This window comes from Ranitomeya variabilis, chromosome 8 (assembly GCF_051348905.1).
Source record: "Ranitomeya variabilis isolate aRanVar5 chromosome 8, aRanVar5.hap1, whole genome shotgun sequence".
NCBI classification, from domain to species: Eukaryota; Metazoa; Chordata; class Amphibia; order Anura; family Dendrobatidae; genus Ranitomeya; species Ranitomeya variabilis.
Window position 1 is genome coordinate 9,410,556 of NC_135239.1, and position 20,380 is coordinate 9,430,935.

General features: G+C 42.0%; 1 protein-coding gene across 27 annotated transcripts in view; it reads right to left on the reverse strand.

Annotated features, from left to right (window-relative positions):
* Positions 1 to 20,380, reverse strand: part of ADGRL2 (adhesion G protein-coupled receptor L2) — a 202,702-nt gene that overhangs the window by 60,989 nt on the left and 121,333 nt on the right. For all 27 annotated transcript variants that reach the window (XM_077277691.1, XM_077277688.1, XM_077277687.1 and 24 more), the window contains exon 4: positions 18,223 to 18,332. In XM_077277691.1, the coding sequence (XP_077133806.1) occupies positions 18,223 to 18,332 (110 nt within the window). The remainder of the gene's footprint in view (positions 1 to 18,222; positions 18,333 to 20,380) is intronic.

Here is a 20,380-nt window from a genome sequence, read left to right on the forward strand (position 1 = left end):
ATTTTTTGCTTTTACAGTCTACATTGTATCTAAACATATAGGGGAACACTAGTAAACCCATCTAGTACTGATACACATAGGGGAACACTAGTAAACCCATGTAGTACTGAGACATATAGGGGAACACTAGTAAACCCATCTAGTACTGATACACATAGGGGAACACTAGTAAACCCACCTAGTACTGATACATATAGGGGAACACTAGTAAACCCATCTAACTACTGATACATATAGGGGAACACTAGTAAACCCATCTAACTACTGATACATATAGGGGAACACTAGTAAACCCACCTAGTACTGATACATATAGGGGAACACTAGTAAACCAATCTAGTACTGATACACATAGGGGAACACTAGTAAACCCATGTAGTACTGATACATATAGGGGAACACTAGTAAACCCATCTAGCACTGATACATATAGGGGAACACTAGTAAACCCATCTAGTACTGATACATATAGGGGAACACTAGTAAACCCATCTAGTACTATACATATAGGGGAACACTAGTAAACCCATCTAGTACTGATACATATAGGGGAACACTAGTAAACCCATCTAGTACTGATACATATAGGGGAACACTAGTAAACCCATCTAGTACTATACATATAGGGGAACACTAGTAAACCCATCTAGTACTGATACATATAGGGGAACACTAGTAAACCCATCTAGTACTGATACACATAGGGGAACACTAGTAAACCCATCTAGTACTGATACATAAAGGGGAACAATAGTAAACCCATGTAGTACTGATACTATAGTATCTGGTGCTATATAAATAAATCTGGTGCTATATAAATAAATAATAATAATAATAATAATAATAATAATACACATAGGGGAACACTAGTAAACCCATCTAACTACTGATACACATAGGGGAAAACTAGTAAACCCATGTAGTACTATATACATAGGGGAACACTAGTAAACCCATCTAGTACTGATACATATAGGGGAACACTAGTAAACCCATCTAGTACTGATACACATAGGGGAACACTAGTAAACCCATCTAGTACTGATACACATAGGGGAACACTAGTAAACCCATCTATTACTGATACACATAGGGGAACTCTAGTAAACCCACCTAGTACTGATACACATAGTGGAACACTAGTAAACCCATCTAGTACTGATACATATAGGGGAACACTAGTAAACCCATCTAGTACTGATACATATAGGGGAACACTAGTAAACCCATCTAACTACTGATACATATAGGGGAACACTAGTAAACCCACCTAGTACTGATACATATAGGGGAACACTAGTAAACCCATCTAGTACTGATACACATAGGGGAACACTAGTAAACCCACCTAGTACTGATACATATAGGGGAACACTAGTAAACCCATCTAGCACTGATACATATAGGGGAACACTAGTAAACCCATCTATTACTGATACACATAGGGGAACACTAGTAAACCCATCTAGTACTGATACATATAGGGGAACACTAGTAAACCCACCTAGTACTGATACATATAGGGGAACACTAGTAAACCCATCTAGTACTGATACACATAGGGGAACACTAGTAAACCCATCTAGCACTGATACATATAGGGGAACACTAGTAAACCCATCTAGTACTGATACATATAGGGGAACACTAGTAAACCCACCTAGTACTGATACATATAGGGGAACACTAGTAAACCCACCTAGTACTGATACACATAGGGGAACACTAGTAAACCCATCTAGTACTGATACACATAGGGGAACACTAGTAAACCCACCTAGTACTGATACATATAGGGGAACACTAGTAAACCCATCTAGCACTGATACATATAGGGGAACACTAGTAAACCCATCTATTACTGATACACATAGGGGAACACTAGTAAACCCATCTAGTACTGATACATATAGGGGAACACTAGTAAACCCACCTAGTACTGATACATATAGGGGAACACTAGTAAACCCATCTAGTACTGATACACATAGGGGAACACTAGTAAACCCATCTAGCACTGATACATATAGGGGAACACTAGTAAACCCATCTAGTACTGATACATATAGGGGAACACTAGTAAACCCACCTAGTACTGATACATATAGGGGAACACTAGTAAACCCATGTAGTACTGATACATATAGGGGAACACTAGTAAACCCATGTAGTACTATATACATAGGGGAACACTAGTAAACCCATCTAGTACTGATACATATAGGGGAACACTAGTAAACCCATCTAACTACTGATACATATAGGGGAACACTAGTAAACCCATCTAGTACTGATACACATAGGGGAACACTAGTAAACCCATCTAGCACTGATACACATAGGGGAACACTAGTAAACCCATCTAGTACTGATACATATAGGGGAACACTAGTAAACCCATGTAGTACTGATACATATAGGGGAACACTAGTAAACCCATCTAGCACTGATACACATAGGGGAACACTAGTAAACCCATCTAGTACTGATACATATAGGGGAACACTAGTAAACCCATCTAGTACTGATACATATAGGGGAACACTAGTAAACCCATGTAGTACTATATACATAGGGGAACACTAGTAAACCCATCTAGTACTGATACATATAGGGGAACACTAGTAAACCCATCTAACTACTGATACATATAGGGGAACACTAGTAAACCCATCTAGTACTGATACACATAGGGGAACACTAGTAAACCCATCTATTACTGATACACATAGGGGAACACTAGTAAACCCATCTAGTACTGATACACATAGGGGAACACTAGTAAACCCATCTAGTACTGATACATATAGGGGAACACTAGTAAACCCATCTAACTACTGATACACATAGGGGAACACTAGTAAACCCACCTAGTACTGATACATATAGGGGAACACTAGTAAACCCATCTAGCACTGATACACATAGGGGAACACTAGTAAACCCATCTAGTACTGATACACATAGGGGAACACTAGTAAACCCATCTAGTACTGAGACATATAGGGGAACACTAGTAAACCAATCTAGTACTGATACACATAGGGGAACACTAGTAAACCCACCTAGTACTGAGACATATAGGGGAACACTAGTAAACCCATCTAGTACTGATACACATAGGGGAACACTAGTAAACCCACCTAGTACTGATACATATAGGGGAACACTAGTAAACCCATCTAGCACTGATACACATAGGGGAACACTAGTAAACCCATCTAGTACTGATACACATAGGGGAACACTAGTAAACCCATCTAGTACTGAGACATATAGGGGAACACTAGTAAACCAATCTAGTACTGATACACATAGGGGAACACTAGTAAACCCATCTAGTACTGATACACATAGGGGAACACTAGTAAACCCATCTAGTACTGATACACATAGGGGAACACTAGTAAACCCATCTAGCACTGATACATATAGGGGAACACTAGTAAACCCATCTAGTACTGATACACATAGGGGAACACTAGTAAACCCATCTAGTACTGATACATATAGGGGAACACTAGTAAACCCATCTAGTACTGATACACATAGGGGAACACTAGTAAACCCATCTAGCACTGATACATATAGGGGAACACTAGTAAACCCATGTAGTACTGATACACATAGGGGAACACTAGTAAACCCATCTAGTACTGATACATATAGGGGAACACTAGTAAACCCATGTAGTACTGATACATATAGGGGAACACTAGTAAACCCATCTAGTACTGATACATATAGGGGAACACTAGTAAACCCATCTAGTACTGATACACATAGGGGAACACTAGTAAACCCATCTAGTACTGATACATATAGGGGAACACTAGTAAACCCATGTAGTACTGATACATATAGGGGAACACTAGTAAACCCATGTAGTACTGATACATATAGGGGAACACTAGTAAACCCATCTAGCACTGATACACATAGGGGAACACTAGTAAACCCATCTAGTACTGATACACATAGGGGAACACTAGTAAACCCATCTAGTACTGAGACATATAGGGGAACACTAGTAAACCCATCTAGTACTGATACACATAGGGGAACACTAGTAAACCCATCTAGTACTGAGACATATAGGGGAACACTAGTAAACCCATCTAGTACTGAGACATATAGGGGAACACTAGTAAACCCATCTAGTACTGATACATATAGGGGAACACTAGTAAACCCATCTAGCACTGATACACATAGGGGAACACTAGTAAACCCATGTAGTACTGATACACATAGGGGAACACTAGTAAACCCATCTAGTACTGAGACATATAGGGGAACACTAGTAAACCCATCTAGTACTGATACACATAGGGGAACACTAGTAAACCCATCTAGTACTGATACACATAGGGGAACACTAGTAAACCCATCTAGTACTGATACACATAGGGGAACACTAGTAAACCCATCTAGTACTGATACATATAGGGGAACACTAGTAAACCCATCTAGTACTGATACACATAGGGGAACACTAGTAAACCCATCTAGTACTGAGACATATAGGGGAACACTAGTAAACCCATCTAGTACTGATACACATAGGGGAACACTAGTAAACCCATCTATTACTGATACACATAGGGGAACTCTAGTAAACCCACCTAGTACTGATACACATAGGGGAACACTAGTAAACCCATCTAGTACTGATACATATAGGGGAACACTAGTAAACCCATCTAGTACTGATACATATAGGGGAACACTAGTAAACCCATCTAACTACTGATACATATAGGGGAACACTAGTAAACCCACCTAGTACTGATACATATAGGGGAACACTAGTAAACCCATCTAGTACTGATACACATAGGGGAACACTAGTAAACCCACCTAGTACTGATACATATAGGGGAACACTAGTAAACCCATCTAGCACTGATACATATAGGGGAACACTAGTAAACCCATCTATTACTGATACACATAGGGGAACACTAGTAAACCCATCTAGTACTGATACATATAGGGGAACACTAGTAAACCCACCTAGTACTGATACATATAGGGGAACACTAGTAAACCCACCTAGTACTGATACACATAGGGGAACACTAGTAAACCCATCTAGTACTGATACACATAGGGGAACACTAGTAAACCCACCTAGTACTGATACATATAGGGGAACACTAGTAAACCCATCTAGCACTGATACATATAGGGGAACACTAGTAAACCCATCTATTACTGATACACATAGGGGAACACTAGTAAACCCATCTAGTACTGATACATATAGGGGAACACTAGTAAACCCATGTAGTACTGATACATATAGGGGAACACTAGTAAACCCATGTAGTACTATATACATAGGGGAACACTAGTAAACCCATCTAGTACTGATACATATAGGGGAACACTAGTAAACCCATCTAACTACTGATACATATAGGGGAACACTAGTAAACCCATCTAGCACTGATACATATAGGGGAACACTAGTAAACCCATCTAGTACTGATACACATAGGGGAACACTAGTAAACCCATCTAGCACTGATACACATAGGGGAACACTAGTAAACCCATCTAGTACTGATACATATAGGGGAACACTAGTAAACCCATGTAGTACTGATACATATAGGGGAACACTAGTAAACCCATCTAGCACTGATACACATAGGGGAACACTAGTAAACCCATCTAGTACTGATACATATAGGGGAACACTAGTAAACCCATCTAGTACTGATACATATAGGGGAACACTAGTAAACCCATGTAGTACTATATACATAGGGGAACACTAGTAAACCCATCTAGTACTGATACATATAGGGGAACACTAGTAAACCCATCTAACTACTGATACATATAGGGGAACACTAGTAAACCCATCTAGTACTGATACACATAGGGGAACACTAGTAAACCCATCTATTACTGATACACATAGGGGAACACTAGTAAACCCATCTAGTACTGATACATATAGGGGAACACTAGTAAACCCATCTAGCACTGATACACATAGGGGAACACTAGTAAACCCATCTAGTACTGATACACATAGGGGAACACTAGTAAACCCATCTAGTACTGAGACATATAGGGGAACACTAGTAAACCAATCTAGTACTGATACACATAGGGGAACACTAGTAAACCCATCTAGTACTGATACACATAGGGGAACACTAGTAAACCCATCTAGTACTGATACACATAGGGGAACACTAGTAAACCCATCTAGCACTGATACATATAGGGGAACACTAGTAAACCCATCTAGTACTGATACACATAGGGGAACACTAGTAAACCCATCTAGTACTGATACATATAGGGGAACACTAGTAAACCCATCTAGTACTGATACACATAGGGGAACACTAGTAAACCCATCTAGCACTGATACATATAGGGGAACACTAGTAAACCCATGTAGTACTGATACACATAGGGGAACACTAGTAAACCCATCTAGTACTGATACATATAGGGGAACACTAGTAAACCCATGTAGTACTGATACATATAGGGGAACACTAGTAAACCCATCTAGTACTGATACATATAGGGGAACACTAGTAAACCCATCTAGTACTGATACACATAGGGGAACACTAGTAAACCCATCTAGTACTGATACATATAGGGGAACACTAGTAAACCCATGTAGTACTGATACATATAGGGGAACACTAGTAAACCCATGTAGTACTGATACATATAGGGGAACACTAGTAAACCCATCTAGCACTGATACACATAGGGGAACACTAGTAAACCCATCTAGTACTGATACACATAGGGGAACACTAGTAAACCCATCTAGTACTGAGACATATAGGGGAACACTAGTAAACCCATCTAGTACTGATACACATAGGGGAACACTAGTAAACCCATCTAGTACTGAGACATATAGGGGAACACTAGTAAACCCATCTAGTACTGAGACATATAGGGGAACACTAGTAAACCCATCTATTACTGATACACATAGGGGAACACTAGTAAACCCATCTAGTACTGATACATATAGGGGAACACTAGTAAACCCATCTAGCACTGATACACATAGGGGAACACTAGTAAACCCATGTAGTACTGATACACATAGGGGAACACTAGTAAACCCATCTAGTACTGATACATATAGGGGAACACTAGTAAACCCATGTAGTACTGATACATATAGGGGAACACTAGTAAACCCATCTAGTACTGATACATATAGGGGAACACTAGTAAACCCATCTAGTACTGATACACATAGGGGAACACTAGTAAACCCATCTAGTACTGATACATATAGGGGAACACTAGTAAACCCATGTAGTACTGATACATATAGGGGAACACTAGTAAACCCATGTAGTACTGATACATATAGGGGAACACTAGTAAACCCATCTAGCACTGATACACATAGGGGAACACTAGTAAACCCATCTAGTACTGATACACATAGGGGAACACTAGTAAACCCATCTAGTACTGAGACATATAGGGGAACACTAGTAAACCCATCTAGTACTGATACACATAGGGGAACACTAGTAAACCCATCTAGTACTGAGACATATAGGGGAACACTAGTAAACCCATCTAGTACTGAGACATATAGGGGAACACTAGTAAACCCATCTATTACTGATACACATAGGGGAACACTAGTAAACCCATCTAGTACTGATACATATAGGGGAACACTAGTAAACCCATCTAGCACTGATACACATAGGGGAACACTAGTAAACCCATGTAGTACTGATACACATAGGGGAACACTAGTAAACCCATCTAGTACTGATACACATAGGGGAACACTAGTAAACCCATCTAGTACTGATACACATAGGGGAACACTAGTAAACCCATCTAGTACTGATACATATAGGGGAACACTAGTAAACCCATCTAGTACTGATACACATAGGGGAACACTAGTAAACCCATCTAGTACTGAGACATATAGGGGAACACTAGTAAACCCATCTAGTACTGAGACATATAGGGGAACACTAGTAAACCCATCTACCGAAAGTACGGATGCCCTAATGGCAGCACTGTGGTTGGAGACCAAAACCTTTATGGTCATAAATCTGTGTATCTCTAGTTAACACTGCACAAAAAAATAGTTCATAAAAAAAAAATTGTTAACTCTGTCATTTTCCATATTTCCAGTGCAATCTGAAATACTGCGGCATTATCACAGAGGAGCGGGTAGAGCCGCACCACTTATTTGAGGTGCCTTACATAAAGGATTACTATTAAATTTGTCATTTAAAAATCAATAAAATTGCACTTACGCTGCGGGTGATATTTGAAATATTGCAGTTTTTGTAAAATGTACCCGCGCCCTGTAGTTTTACTCTTAGGGTTAATGCAAGCGCTTGTAATATCAGAGCGACTCTGTGCACGTGCAAAGCACCTGCACATATTTTATTATGAGATTTATAGGAAAGCATGCTAACAGGCCACAGCAATGTTTTTAATATGGTTGGAACACATTAACCAAAATGCACAGGGGGCAATAAAAATAGATATAAAAAAATGAAAAAAAAAAAAAACCTACATATGCAGCTATGCAAATGTGTCACCAGAGCATAGGAAATGCTCAGAAAGAACATTCACAGCAACATGGATGGACGGATATTCCTGCGGTGGTGATGTCACCACTCTTCTAATAAATTAATAACGCGCATAGTCATGAACAATGGCTCAGACTGCAGCACCGCCGTCACCTCCGCAGGTAGGCGTCAGGCTCCGCACATGATGCATTGTTACCACGTCTCAAAATACAGCAAGAAACAGCGTCTAATATTCAGAGAGGAATAATAGGAACTGATCATACTTCACTTAATAATAAAAAAATCTATTCTTGGCTCCCTCCTACCGATCTGACTTGAGATTGGGGAGATCTTGCTACCTGTCACAATATTATTCACATGAAAGAAATGCGAGATTTAGCAGGTGAAAACAATGTGCTTCCGGGCTTGATTGAACTAGATTGCCCCTATAAGATTGGCTGTTCTAGATATTGAAAGAAAATGTCTTCTCAGCTTTCAGCAGAAGAAAGGGGGAAAACAGAAATGCCAAGGACTTGGACAGTGGCCAACGGGACAATAACCGGCTCCTAGATTTGGGGGCGATAATGAAATGTTTGTAAACTTCTGCGATTCTACAAAATATTTACATTATTGAAAAGGACGACAGACAAGTTTTAGTCTGTGACTGACACAAAGCTTTAACAATCTGATACTTAATTAAAAAAGGTTGTCATTCTCTAATCGCCATATATGTGCTGGTATCACGGGAACATAAGAGGACGGCGGGACAATAACACACACATACACATATATACACACATATATCTGAAATGTCTCTTATGTTTTGCACTTGTGTAATGAATGACTGCGTAGCTTTCTGTATACTTTGTACAAGTATTCTATTGTTGCAACAGTCAAAGCTACTAGGACTAGATGCAAAATGGTTCGCACTAAAAATGCAATTTTCAGGGACAAATTAGTACTGATGCTTCACACAGAAAACGAAGACTTATACATTGTAGCAACAGTGCAGCTTCTTGGTGAGAAATAAACCATAACGGGTTAGTAATGTCAATCTCTCCTAATACTGGGCCAGGCAGTCAGGAATCCGGGCAAACTAGACCCGGAAACCAGGTATCGAGGCAAGCCAGGCCGGGCAGCCAGGGGTGCGGCGAGCCAGGCCGGGCAGCCAGGGGTGCGGCGAGCCAGGCCGGGCAGCCAGGGGTGCGGCGAGCCAGGAATTTGGGTGAGCCACGCCGGGCAGCCAGCTTTCTGGGTAAGCCAGATTAGGCAGGCAGGTTTGCAGCGAGCCAGGACAGGCAGCCAGATATGCGTAAGCCAGGCCAAGCAGTCAGCTATCTGGCAAGCCATGCCAGGTAGCCACATAGCCAGGTTGGGTAGCCAGCGTTCTGTGTAAGCCAGCCAGCTATGTGGCTGGGCAGTCAGGTATGTAGGAAGCCTGTCCAGGCTGATAGGTATGTGATGAACCATGAAAGTCCAGGCAGCCACATATCTGGAGAGCTAGTCTGTGCAGACATACATCCAAAGAGCAATGCCAGAGAGTCAGGTGTCCGGAGAGTCAGGTCAAGCAGTCAGGCCAAGCAGCCAAGTATGGGGCAAGCGAGGCCGGGCAGCCAACCAAGGAGCCATCTCATCAGCCTGCCACATATATACAGTGTCACAAAGAACTGAATATAGAAGAAATGGGAATGTGAATTTGTTTTAAAATACCATAGCAGAAGAAGCCAACTCAAACCTATGCGGGTAGGTACACAGTCAGTATTAGGCAGCGCTTTGGCCGCAGCACATGTCCGCTGCTTCCAAAGCGCTGCCGGCTTTTGTACGCAGGTGAATCCTCTGGGTTCACTGAACTGTGCGGAATCACCGCGTCCAATATATTGCATGGGTGAAATTTATCTTGCGGAGGCTGAGTGTCTCTGCAAGATAAATAGACATGCTGCGGTCTGGAAAGATGCACCGCACGTCCGTCTCCACAGGTGATCCGCAGGTGCCGGCGCACACATAGTGGAGATGGGATTTCTTGAAATCCCATCCACTATGCTGTAACATCTGGCCGCTGCGGGTTGGACGCTGTGGATGTACGTAGCGTCCAACCCGCGGCGTCTACTGACCGTGTGCACCTACAGCACAAAATAAAATTCTATTTAAAGCAAAAAAATGATAAATCTTTGGTTCATTAAGTCTACCTCTTTTGCTTTTCACTTTGAGAATAAAACCTATTCCTGCGATTATTGTAATGAGCTCATTTCATGTCAGTTTGATGAATGTCCCGCGATATTAACAAACCCATGTATTCAATACTTATAACGTATGTATGTAGGCGCGCACACATCCATAATAAAAATGCGCCAGTAAAAAAAAATCATATACTTGATCCATAAAAACAAAAATCAAGAAGACTTAAAGGTCGGACTACTTGGAGAAACATTTATTTTATCCCATTGACTAGAATATTAGGGGAAACAAATGAGATGAACTGTTAATGTTGGGAAATTCACACCACACCGAGGGCTGGGGAGCAATTCATGGAAAGACTTACGGTGTGATCGGGGGACGCTCTTGTATTAAAATGAGACGACACTTGCACATATCAGCGAGGAAGCAACAGAATATATAAAAAAAAGAAAATCAGAAAAGTGTGTGTGTGTTTGTGTGTGTGTGTGTGTGTGTGTGTGTGTGTATAAACAAACATCTCTATGGCAACAAACATGCCCTGCGTGGTCTGACCATTCCGGCAGTCTCACTTTACTCCTTACTTTTACTTCTTGTAAAATAACATACAAACATTCCGCAAGTTACTAGGAAGTAAATGACAACAAAGGACCGCTAAGCATGATTTGAGAATCAGACTACAGGGTTTGTAGTCTGTTACCATAGTAACAGTCAGATAAAATGGTCCTATAAATGGTTTATACAATGGAGGCAACTAAAAGGACACAACTTGAAGTCTATATATTCTGCAATTTAATGCAATGCGGGGGGGGGGGGGGGGGGTATCAGTCATTTCTGGTTGGATAGAGGCAGAGGTACTGTTCTTTGACCCTTGACAGTTTTGGTGCCATCATGGCTGGCATCCAGCTGGAAAGGACATTTGGGACGAACATGAATGCTGGGCGAATGGGAATACTTATTGGCCAAGAGGATCTGATTGACAAAGCGGCTCTCCTACTACTGTCCTTTTCAGCTCCTTCCAATCACTTTTTGGGAAATTGTACATACAAAGTGAACTCTGAGGCATCCTATATTTTTGAGTGACGTAACCATAAAAAAAAAAAAGACAATGTGAGATGCACAAGACAGATCTAGGTTTGCCTATCTGGGTTTTGTGTGTGACGACTGCCGCTGTGCGCGATTGCTAGGGCTGCAAAACCTTCACTGGAGTTGTCAACGCATACAAATGGATTCACTTATGCCCGCAGCAACAGTGCCGTTCTTACGGCTAAACTTGATCTCTGTTTCTATAGTTATGAGATACCTGCAAACAACACCTACTGTGGGAGGACATTATTAGACGCGCTTTACTACATGATGTGGGTTAGGACTACGCATATACATCAATTAACACAAGGATGAAATCCACGAACAACGGATCCTTTGTACCGCCACTAGGAAAAAACATCCCGATTGCTAAAATAAAATTAGATGTGAAAGTTAATAGAACATCAACATAGAAATGGCTACAATATATCAATCCTTCATTTCTGTATATGTGCAATAGAACACTGCCCCTAGTGGTAGATATTCAGGATCACTCCAAGCAGTCACCTGAGTAAATCATTAGTTATTCATTGTAGAATTTATCTTTTATTACTTTATTGGCAAAGTGGCTTTATCAAAAGGTATTGGAGGAATCGATTGGAGGCATAATCAGTTTTTGGCCTTTCTCAGAATCAATGACATCACTGAGGCTGCAAGACACGGTCACGGCTCTCAAAACTGTCGCTGCAGAGATTCTTCTCCAGAACGAGCAAAACTAATTTGCATTCTCTTTTCCCATGGAGCATTGACTATAAAGATCCATAATGCACGCTGGATCTTCTAAAAAAAAACCCAAACAACTATTTATATGACGGCAGTAATTTTTTTCACCTTTGCAAGCGATTCATTCTCCCTAAAGGCATCGCTGCAATAGCGCCCCCAGCTGGAACCTTCCAAATATCTGATCAAACCTGCGATGTGTCAGAATCACTGAAGCCGATCTGATTTCTTAAAGGGGAACTGTCGATTTCATAATGACGGGGCAGAAGAGCTCAGCGGAGTGCTGTCCCCCTTTGATTCGCATCGATGCGGCTCCAGAAAGCAGTGACTGAACTTGTGAGCCTTTATACTGCTCGCTCCGGGGATAAATCAGAAATCTAGTGATCGGCTGAGCGCTTCTGCTCCATTATCCAAAAAATAAAGTTATACCTGTTTTCATATATAATTATTCCTGGACTTTAGATCTAACCCGTCTACACCTTTCTCTAACCTTACCCTAATTATGGTTAAAAGAAAATAAATTCGCAAAATGTACAGTTTATTACAATGTTAGTGTTTTTGTTTTGTTTTATTTAACAGGAGGAACGTTTTACATTTGGGACTGCTTCTCCCGCAGGTTTCCATCTCTCCTCTCACAAAATCGCAAGTGGGTGCAGAGTAGGGACCTGCAGGAGGGCTCCGTGCTGTAATGTCATCTCAGTTGTTGACTATGCAGAGCGCAGTAGTAGAGAGGAGTTTGTCATCAGCTGTTGCATCTACATAGGCGACAACTAATAAAGCTGGCGGCGTCATACTGAGAGCATTGTCAGCTCGATGACTGCCTATGCAGAGCACAGCAGCCAATGACAGACATCTTGATTTCTGTTCACCTTTGGCCCTGACCTAGATGTCAAAACGAAATTTTGTGCCATCATAGAATTTGGCGCTTAGGCCAACTGATCCTGTGTCTTCCCTCCCCCACCCCGATGACACACCACTGCTGATCAAATCTTCTGACATGTCAAAAGTTTATGGAATGATATGTGCATTTTACCCATTTTTAGTACTTTACTACTTTCATTTCCTCAACAGAAGGCGCCAGCGACGTGGTGTCAGGGCTTTACATCCCTAATGCCAAATCAACACACTGCAATAAACTGATACACTGCGTTCTAATACGGGGATGTCGGCAGAAGGACAGAACACAAAAATTCTAATTCCTGAGTATTTCTTTAGATGGCCTCTCAGTGATGTCAGTCATTGTGGTTAGGGTACAAACTAATTCAGCCCCCAAACAGGACGCCTGCGGCCTCCAATATGTTCACGTGTTATAAGCCTGGCGTTACTAGTAGCCGGCTTTGTATACTTCTCTGCCGCTTATACTGACATGTAACACTGCTTGGTCGAGCGTTTTATTACTGGACAGAACATTTCCTTAAAGCAACTTAAATTAGTTTCCTGTTATGGGAAAAAAACATGAAATGTAATCAGAAGCTACAAAGTATACATCGGCTAAATTAACAGGAAGCAGGCTGGATATCTTCAAACACATTCTCAAATACCGGCTAAAAGGAAACAAGATGACATTGCTACGAGAAGGAGAATAAATAAGGTCTTATAGCTTAAGACGTTAAAATAGGACAAGCGACAGGAAGAAATAACGCGGGTCTGCAGGGCTGAATCTAAGCTTTACTGTACATCCCCTTCTCATTATGTGGGCAGAAGATCAGAGATTCAATTGACCAAGCTCTGCAACAAATCCCAGCAAATATATATGTAAAACTCTTGTAATGTTTGTGTGTCACAGTGAGAAATAAGAGACTCAACGTTTTTTTAGCCTTTATTTTAGGGCAAATCTACTTGGAGGTGAAGAAAGACCATGAGCTAAGGGTGGAGCTAAAGACAGACGCCCAGCCAAGGGTGGAGCTAAAGACAGACCGCCAGCCAAGGGTGGAGCTAAAGACAGACCGCCAGCCAAGGGAGGAGCTAAAGACAGGCTGTCAGCCAAGGGTGGAGCTAAAGACAGACCATCAGCCAAGGGTGGAGCTAAAGACAGACCATCAGCCAAGGGTGTAGCTAAAGACAGACCATTAGCCAAGGGTGGAGCTAAAGACAGACGGCCAGCCAAGGGTGGAGCTAAAGACAGACGGCCAGCCAAGGGTGGAGCTAAAGACACACCGCCAGCCAAGGGTGTAGCTAAAGACAGACCGTCAGCCAAGGATGGAGCTAAAGACAGACCATCAGCCAAGGGTGGAGCTAAAGACAGACCATTAGCCAAGGGTGGAGCTAAAGACAGACCATTAGCCAAGGGTGGAGCTAAAGACAGACGGCCAGCCAAGGGTGGAGCTAAAGACAGACGGCCAGCCAAGGGTGGAGCTAAAAACAGACCATCAGCCAAGGGTGGAGCTAAAGACAGACCATTAGCCAAGGGTGGAGCTAAAGACAGACGGCCAGCCAAGGGTGGAGCTAAAGACAGACCATCAGCCAAGGGTGGAGCTAAAGACAGACCATCAGCCAAGGGTGGAGCTAAAGACAGACCATTAGCCAAGGGTGGAGCTAAAGACAGACCGGCAGCTACAGGTAGAGCTAAAGACAGACCGGCAGCTACGGGTGGAGCTAGACAGACCGGCAGCCAAGGGTGGAGCTATAGACAGACCAGCAGCTATGGATGAAGCTGAACACAGACCGTCAGACAAGGGTGAAGCTGAAGACAGACTGGCTTCTAAGGATGGAGCTAAAGACAGACCGTCAGCTAAGGGTGGAGTTAAAATAAATTAAAAAAAAGGCAGCTAAAGATGGAGCTAAAGACAGACCAGCATCTAAGGATGGAGCTAAATACAGACCCAAGGCTAAGGATGGTACTAAACACAGACTGGTGGCTAAGGATGATGCTTAAGACTAACCGAATGCGAACAGAACGTAGGCTATGAATGGAACTAAAAAGAGACCAAATGCTAAGGATGGCGTTAAAGACAGGTGGGTTGCTAACGATGGGTTTTCAGACATTACCAGTAGTGATGAGCGAACGTGCTTGGATAGGGTGTTACTTCCATCTACATCCTTCCAAGACCAAAAGGTTTTCCATCCCTTATTTCCATCTACATCATTTCTCTGGCAAAAGTTGTGAGGCTCCTTGCACATCAGATGGTTTTCCAATCACATCAATATTGGCTGATGTTGGCAACTCTAACGTGTCCTAACAGTCTTTCAGTGGTGATTAGTGAACGTGCAGATGCTATACGAGCATGCTCATTTGCTAACAGAGTCTTCGGCGTGCTTGAAAAATATGTTTGAGTCACGGCAGCTGCATGTTTCACAACTGTTTGACAGCCGCAACACGTGCAGGGATTGCCTGTTTGTTAGTCACAAAGACATGCAGGTGTGGGGACTTGAAAATATTTTTTCGAGCCTGTCAAAGACACTCTGTTAGCACACCAACATGCTCGGATAACACCTCATCCGAGCACGTTGGCTCATCACTAATCACCACTGAAAAGACTGTTAGGACACGTTAGAGTTGCCATCATCATCATCAATATTGATGTGATTGGAAAACCATCTGATGTGCAAGGAGCCTCACAACATTTGCCAGAGAAATGATGTGGATGGAAAACCTTTTGGTCTTCAGGAGACAAGTCACCGCCATGCCTTTCTGACAGAGGCTTTCAAAAATACAAATTGACCAAACTGATATCGGGGAGTCGCGGGAGATCGCTGTCTGTCAAGAGCTCTCTCATATTTGGCTAGCTTTAAGTGCATGTCAGCTAACATCCACCCTGAAAATGGAATTCTACATTTTAGACAGATCAACTTTTCAGGCTATGTTCACTTTTGCATCAGGGGCTCTATTAGATGCCTTTCTTGCTGATTGTGTTATTTGTTACAGAAGCCTTTGAAGAACCAACAGACCCCAATATACTAGTAGGGGGTCTGACTGCCTATACTAGAGTCCGTCATGTGACAATTCCTGGTTGTGGTTTCTATAAATGTAACAGAAACCACAGCACAAGTGCATGCACATAATTCTTGGGTCCACCTGTGCAAAAAAAACGAAAAGAGAAAAAAAAAAGCTTCACAAAACTATCCGACCTGTGATGATTTCCTAGAATCAGTCCATGGCCCTTGGAACTTGGTGGCTTAGACCCATGAATGGTTGCCCATGTTTTTTTTCCCCTCCGGATTGTACCACACTACAAACCATCATGTGTGTCTGGTGGAGGGAAACTAGATTGAGATGCAAGTGGCCATTTTCACCATAATCAGGTTCCTCCATCATGTTCTCATACACTTTATGCAGTTAATAGCCCTCTGTGTCTGTACTGCTACATACTTAGGCAGTTAACTGGTTCATGCAGCTTTACATGAACACCCGAGCCTTACACTATGGCTGGTCCGAGCAACGAAAGCAATTGTCACCATCCACCTCTCGTGTCTCCCCTTTTTCCTCAGATTGTAGCTTGTGAGAAGCAGGGCCCTTTTGAACTGTGATTATTGTTATGCTGTAATGTCTATTGTATGTACAAGTCCCCTCTATAATTGTAAAGTGCTGCGTAATATGTTGGCGCTATAGAAATAAAATTATTATTACTATCATTATTACACCATACGGTGGATTTGTTGGTGATCTACAAGTAACAGGAAGCAAACGAATAATACTGGAGGTGGGGGGTAAGTCGAAAATTTAGGCAAAGTAACACTCCCCCATGTCCTACTCAACCTCCCCATCGCTAGGTCCATGGTGGGTCACTTCTAAGGAAGGTAATTTGCAATTTTTAATCATGAAGTCTTCGTTAGTTTTTTATCTTTTTTGTTTGTTTTGGAAGTAGAAAAATACGAAACATCTTAGGAAAGATATAAAAAGCAAACATCTTTTTCTGTGCAACTTTCTGAAATCTTACATTTCAGTCTATGAAACTTACTGTTCCCCATCAAAACATTTTTTTTTCATTACTTTGAGTAAGAACCTCAATAAAGAGATCTTACCCGGGGTGCCAGAGACTTGAAGGAAATATGCCCTCCCTCCAGTTACTGCACTAATAACTACCAAATAAAACCCAATGCAACAGGATTTTATTGTTCCCCTCTTTGGAAGACACTAAAAAAACAATTCAGGGTCATAGATTACTTTTATTGGGCATTGTTTTAAGTTTGGGGATAACTCAGCATCCTGTCTCCTATTCCACTTGTCGTCTGGGAACAAGGCAGAAGAACACATCTCCGAGATGCCCGGCAAACCACACATGCCACCTCGATTTATAGCTTACCGACAGGGATTCTCCTCCTAAAACAAATATAATGGAGGGATTTGTCTTGGCAAAAGCTAATAAAATGCACAATAGGAATTACGGCAGCAGGTAGCCGCGCGAGCAACTAGTGATTGAAATCAAAGTCAATACTTTCTTTAGGAAAGTGTGAGCCAAATCAATTTGTCAGGCCCTGGTATTGGGCAGAAACACACATTCTGTCTGGCACCCACAACCGCTAAATCTGGTTTGTTTTCTAGAAAAACACTAGTCCTGAAAGCAAACACTTAAGACTGCAGGAGGAGATTTGGCCGGACTGTCCGCATGGCTCGCTTCCACGGGGTAGGTCTCGCCTGTACTGCATGCAGATCGGATCTGAACATCTGAAGCAAATGTGCTGCGAGCGTTTGGTGTTGGAGAAAACAAGTTTAAGATTTACAGAGCAAAGAACAATTGGGTTTACTTACTGTATGGTACACACTCATATTGGACTTCCAAGTACTTGTAGGTCCCCGGACACGGGTCAGGGAACACATCAGATCCTGTGATCACCACACACTGCGTCCTATTGTTACACCTGGAATTAGAAAATAAGGAAGGCCGTTAATCAGGTGTAAAGAAAAAAAAAAGCAGAGGCTTAAACAGAACCCAGGAGACGCACAACCAAAAGGAAGCGACACCTATGGATACATAGACACAGGCCAAAACCATCAGCAATTCTTGGGTATAGTTACTGTACACTACAGAATAAAGTAAAGTAAAACATGCGATCAACATCAATTACAAAAACCTAGAACCTGGAGAGAAAAAATAATAAAGAAGCTTCAGGCCACGCTCAGTATTTGGTCAGGATTGTGAATGCCGCCTTACTATTCTGAAAAGCCCAATGATTCCTCGTAGACCAGGCTAGAAATATAATCCTACCCAAGAACATATGTAGAATAGGGCCTGACAACCTCTCTGGCCATATTTTGTGAGCTGTGGTTGTCACTTATTTGCCGCTTCTCCATGCAATTGGGCTGAAGTTGGCCATACATATTCGCTTATTATCATTCAGCCAACAGCCTTCTGTCCAGCACCCCCATACATGGGACACTCGGCTCAGACGAGCACTCATGTGTCATTTTAGAGAAAGCCGGAGCCAGGAGATTGAATTCCAAACACCCCATTTTAGTCAGTTGGGGGACATTCGAGAGGTTCCCATACTCAGAAGTTTAGACGTTCCTGGCAAAATCGGCAGGTTGGGATAACCTCGCTTCAAGGGTGGCTTAAGCTTCGTAAAACTCATCTGGCATAATCCATATTTGAGGATGCGGACACTGCAATCAATACAACGTAATGAAGTTACTTGTGACTTGTTTCCTGTTTCTGAGACTTTTTGTACTTTGAAAAAAATAATATATAGTTGGCAGCTTTAGATGATTATCAGACTGTCGCACCCAGCCCCGGAGCACGAGTGGGCTACAAGGCCCCCCAGACACCTAAGGAGAGACCAGTATTCTATGTGGCACATCGGGCCTGTTCTGCATCAATCTCTCCTATAAATCACCTTCGACCGACTCATAACTGACAAGCCAAGGCCTACATATTAATCTACAGCATTCTTCATCTAGAGATGCCAAGTTTTTCCCTAAGCCTCATCTACCTCCCGCCTACACAAAGTCGTCCCAGCAGCCAGGTCATTACAGACATTGCAGTGAGAAACCTGCGCTTTCCCACATGTGAACGGTCTGCGATAACGACTGGAAACTGGCTAGAACCAACAGATGCTTTAGAAAGCGAGCGCAGCCTCCTCTTTGTGCGCGCTGCAATTATCCGCCATGAAAACACGTTTCTTAGACTGTCAGCAATGTTCCATTCTTGCAAACAAAACTATATATAAAATATTAATAAGCACATAAATCTGCTTTTCATCTCGCGCCGAACGTTGTTCAAAATAACATTGTTGAGAGCAATGTCATAGAGCTCAATGTATTTGCAGAGACTTATGATACAATTAATTTGTCACTTTCAGGAGCGGAAGAAAAAAAAAAGAAAAAAAGATCAGAATCATTAATGATTTACTAAACACAGAAAGGAGAAATACTTTAGAAGTGGAAATTAAAACGTACGTTCAATAAACTGAAGAATTTAAAAGGTATCACCGGCATATACACACGATGATGGAGCAAAAACAAACAAAAGATGTTAACTTCGGGTTTCTTTCTAGTGGCATTGTGTAGCAACATTTGCCCAACAATTCTCATAGAGTAGGCATGACGGAGCGAGAGCACCTATGTCAGGTGAGGACGGGACAATCAACTGGAGATCAAGCAAGACGGGCTTATTTTTACCTCTATGAGAGGCTGAAAAAAAAAATGTACAGTATGTAAAATGTCTGGTGGCTCAAATAATAAAATACATAAAAACAGTGTCTATAACTGTGGTAAAAAAAAAAAAAGAAATGATGGATAATTCTAGAAGTGGGATATATAGAAGCCAATCTATACATTAATCCACCGACATGCGGACAACAATATAATACCATCCGAAACACTCAAGGTGCCATCAGCAGCGGAGGAAAGATGATCAAACCTGATGATTTAGGCAGGGCTGTGGAGTCAGAGCCCAATTTGGTGGAGTCTG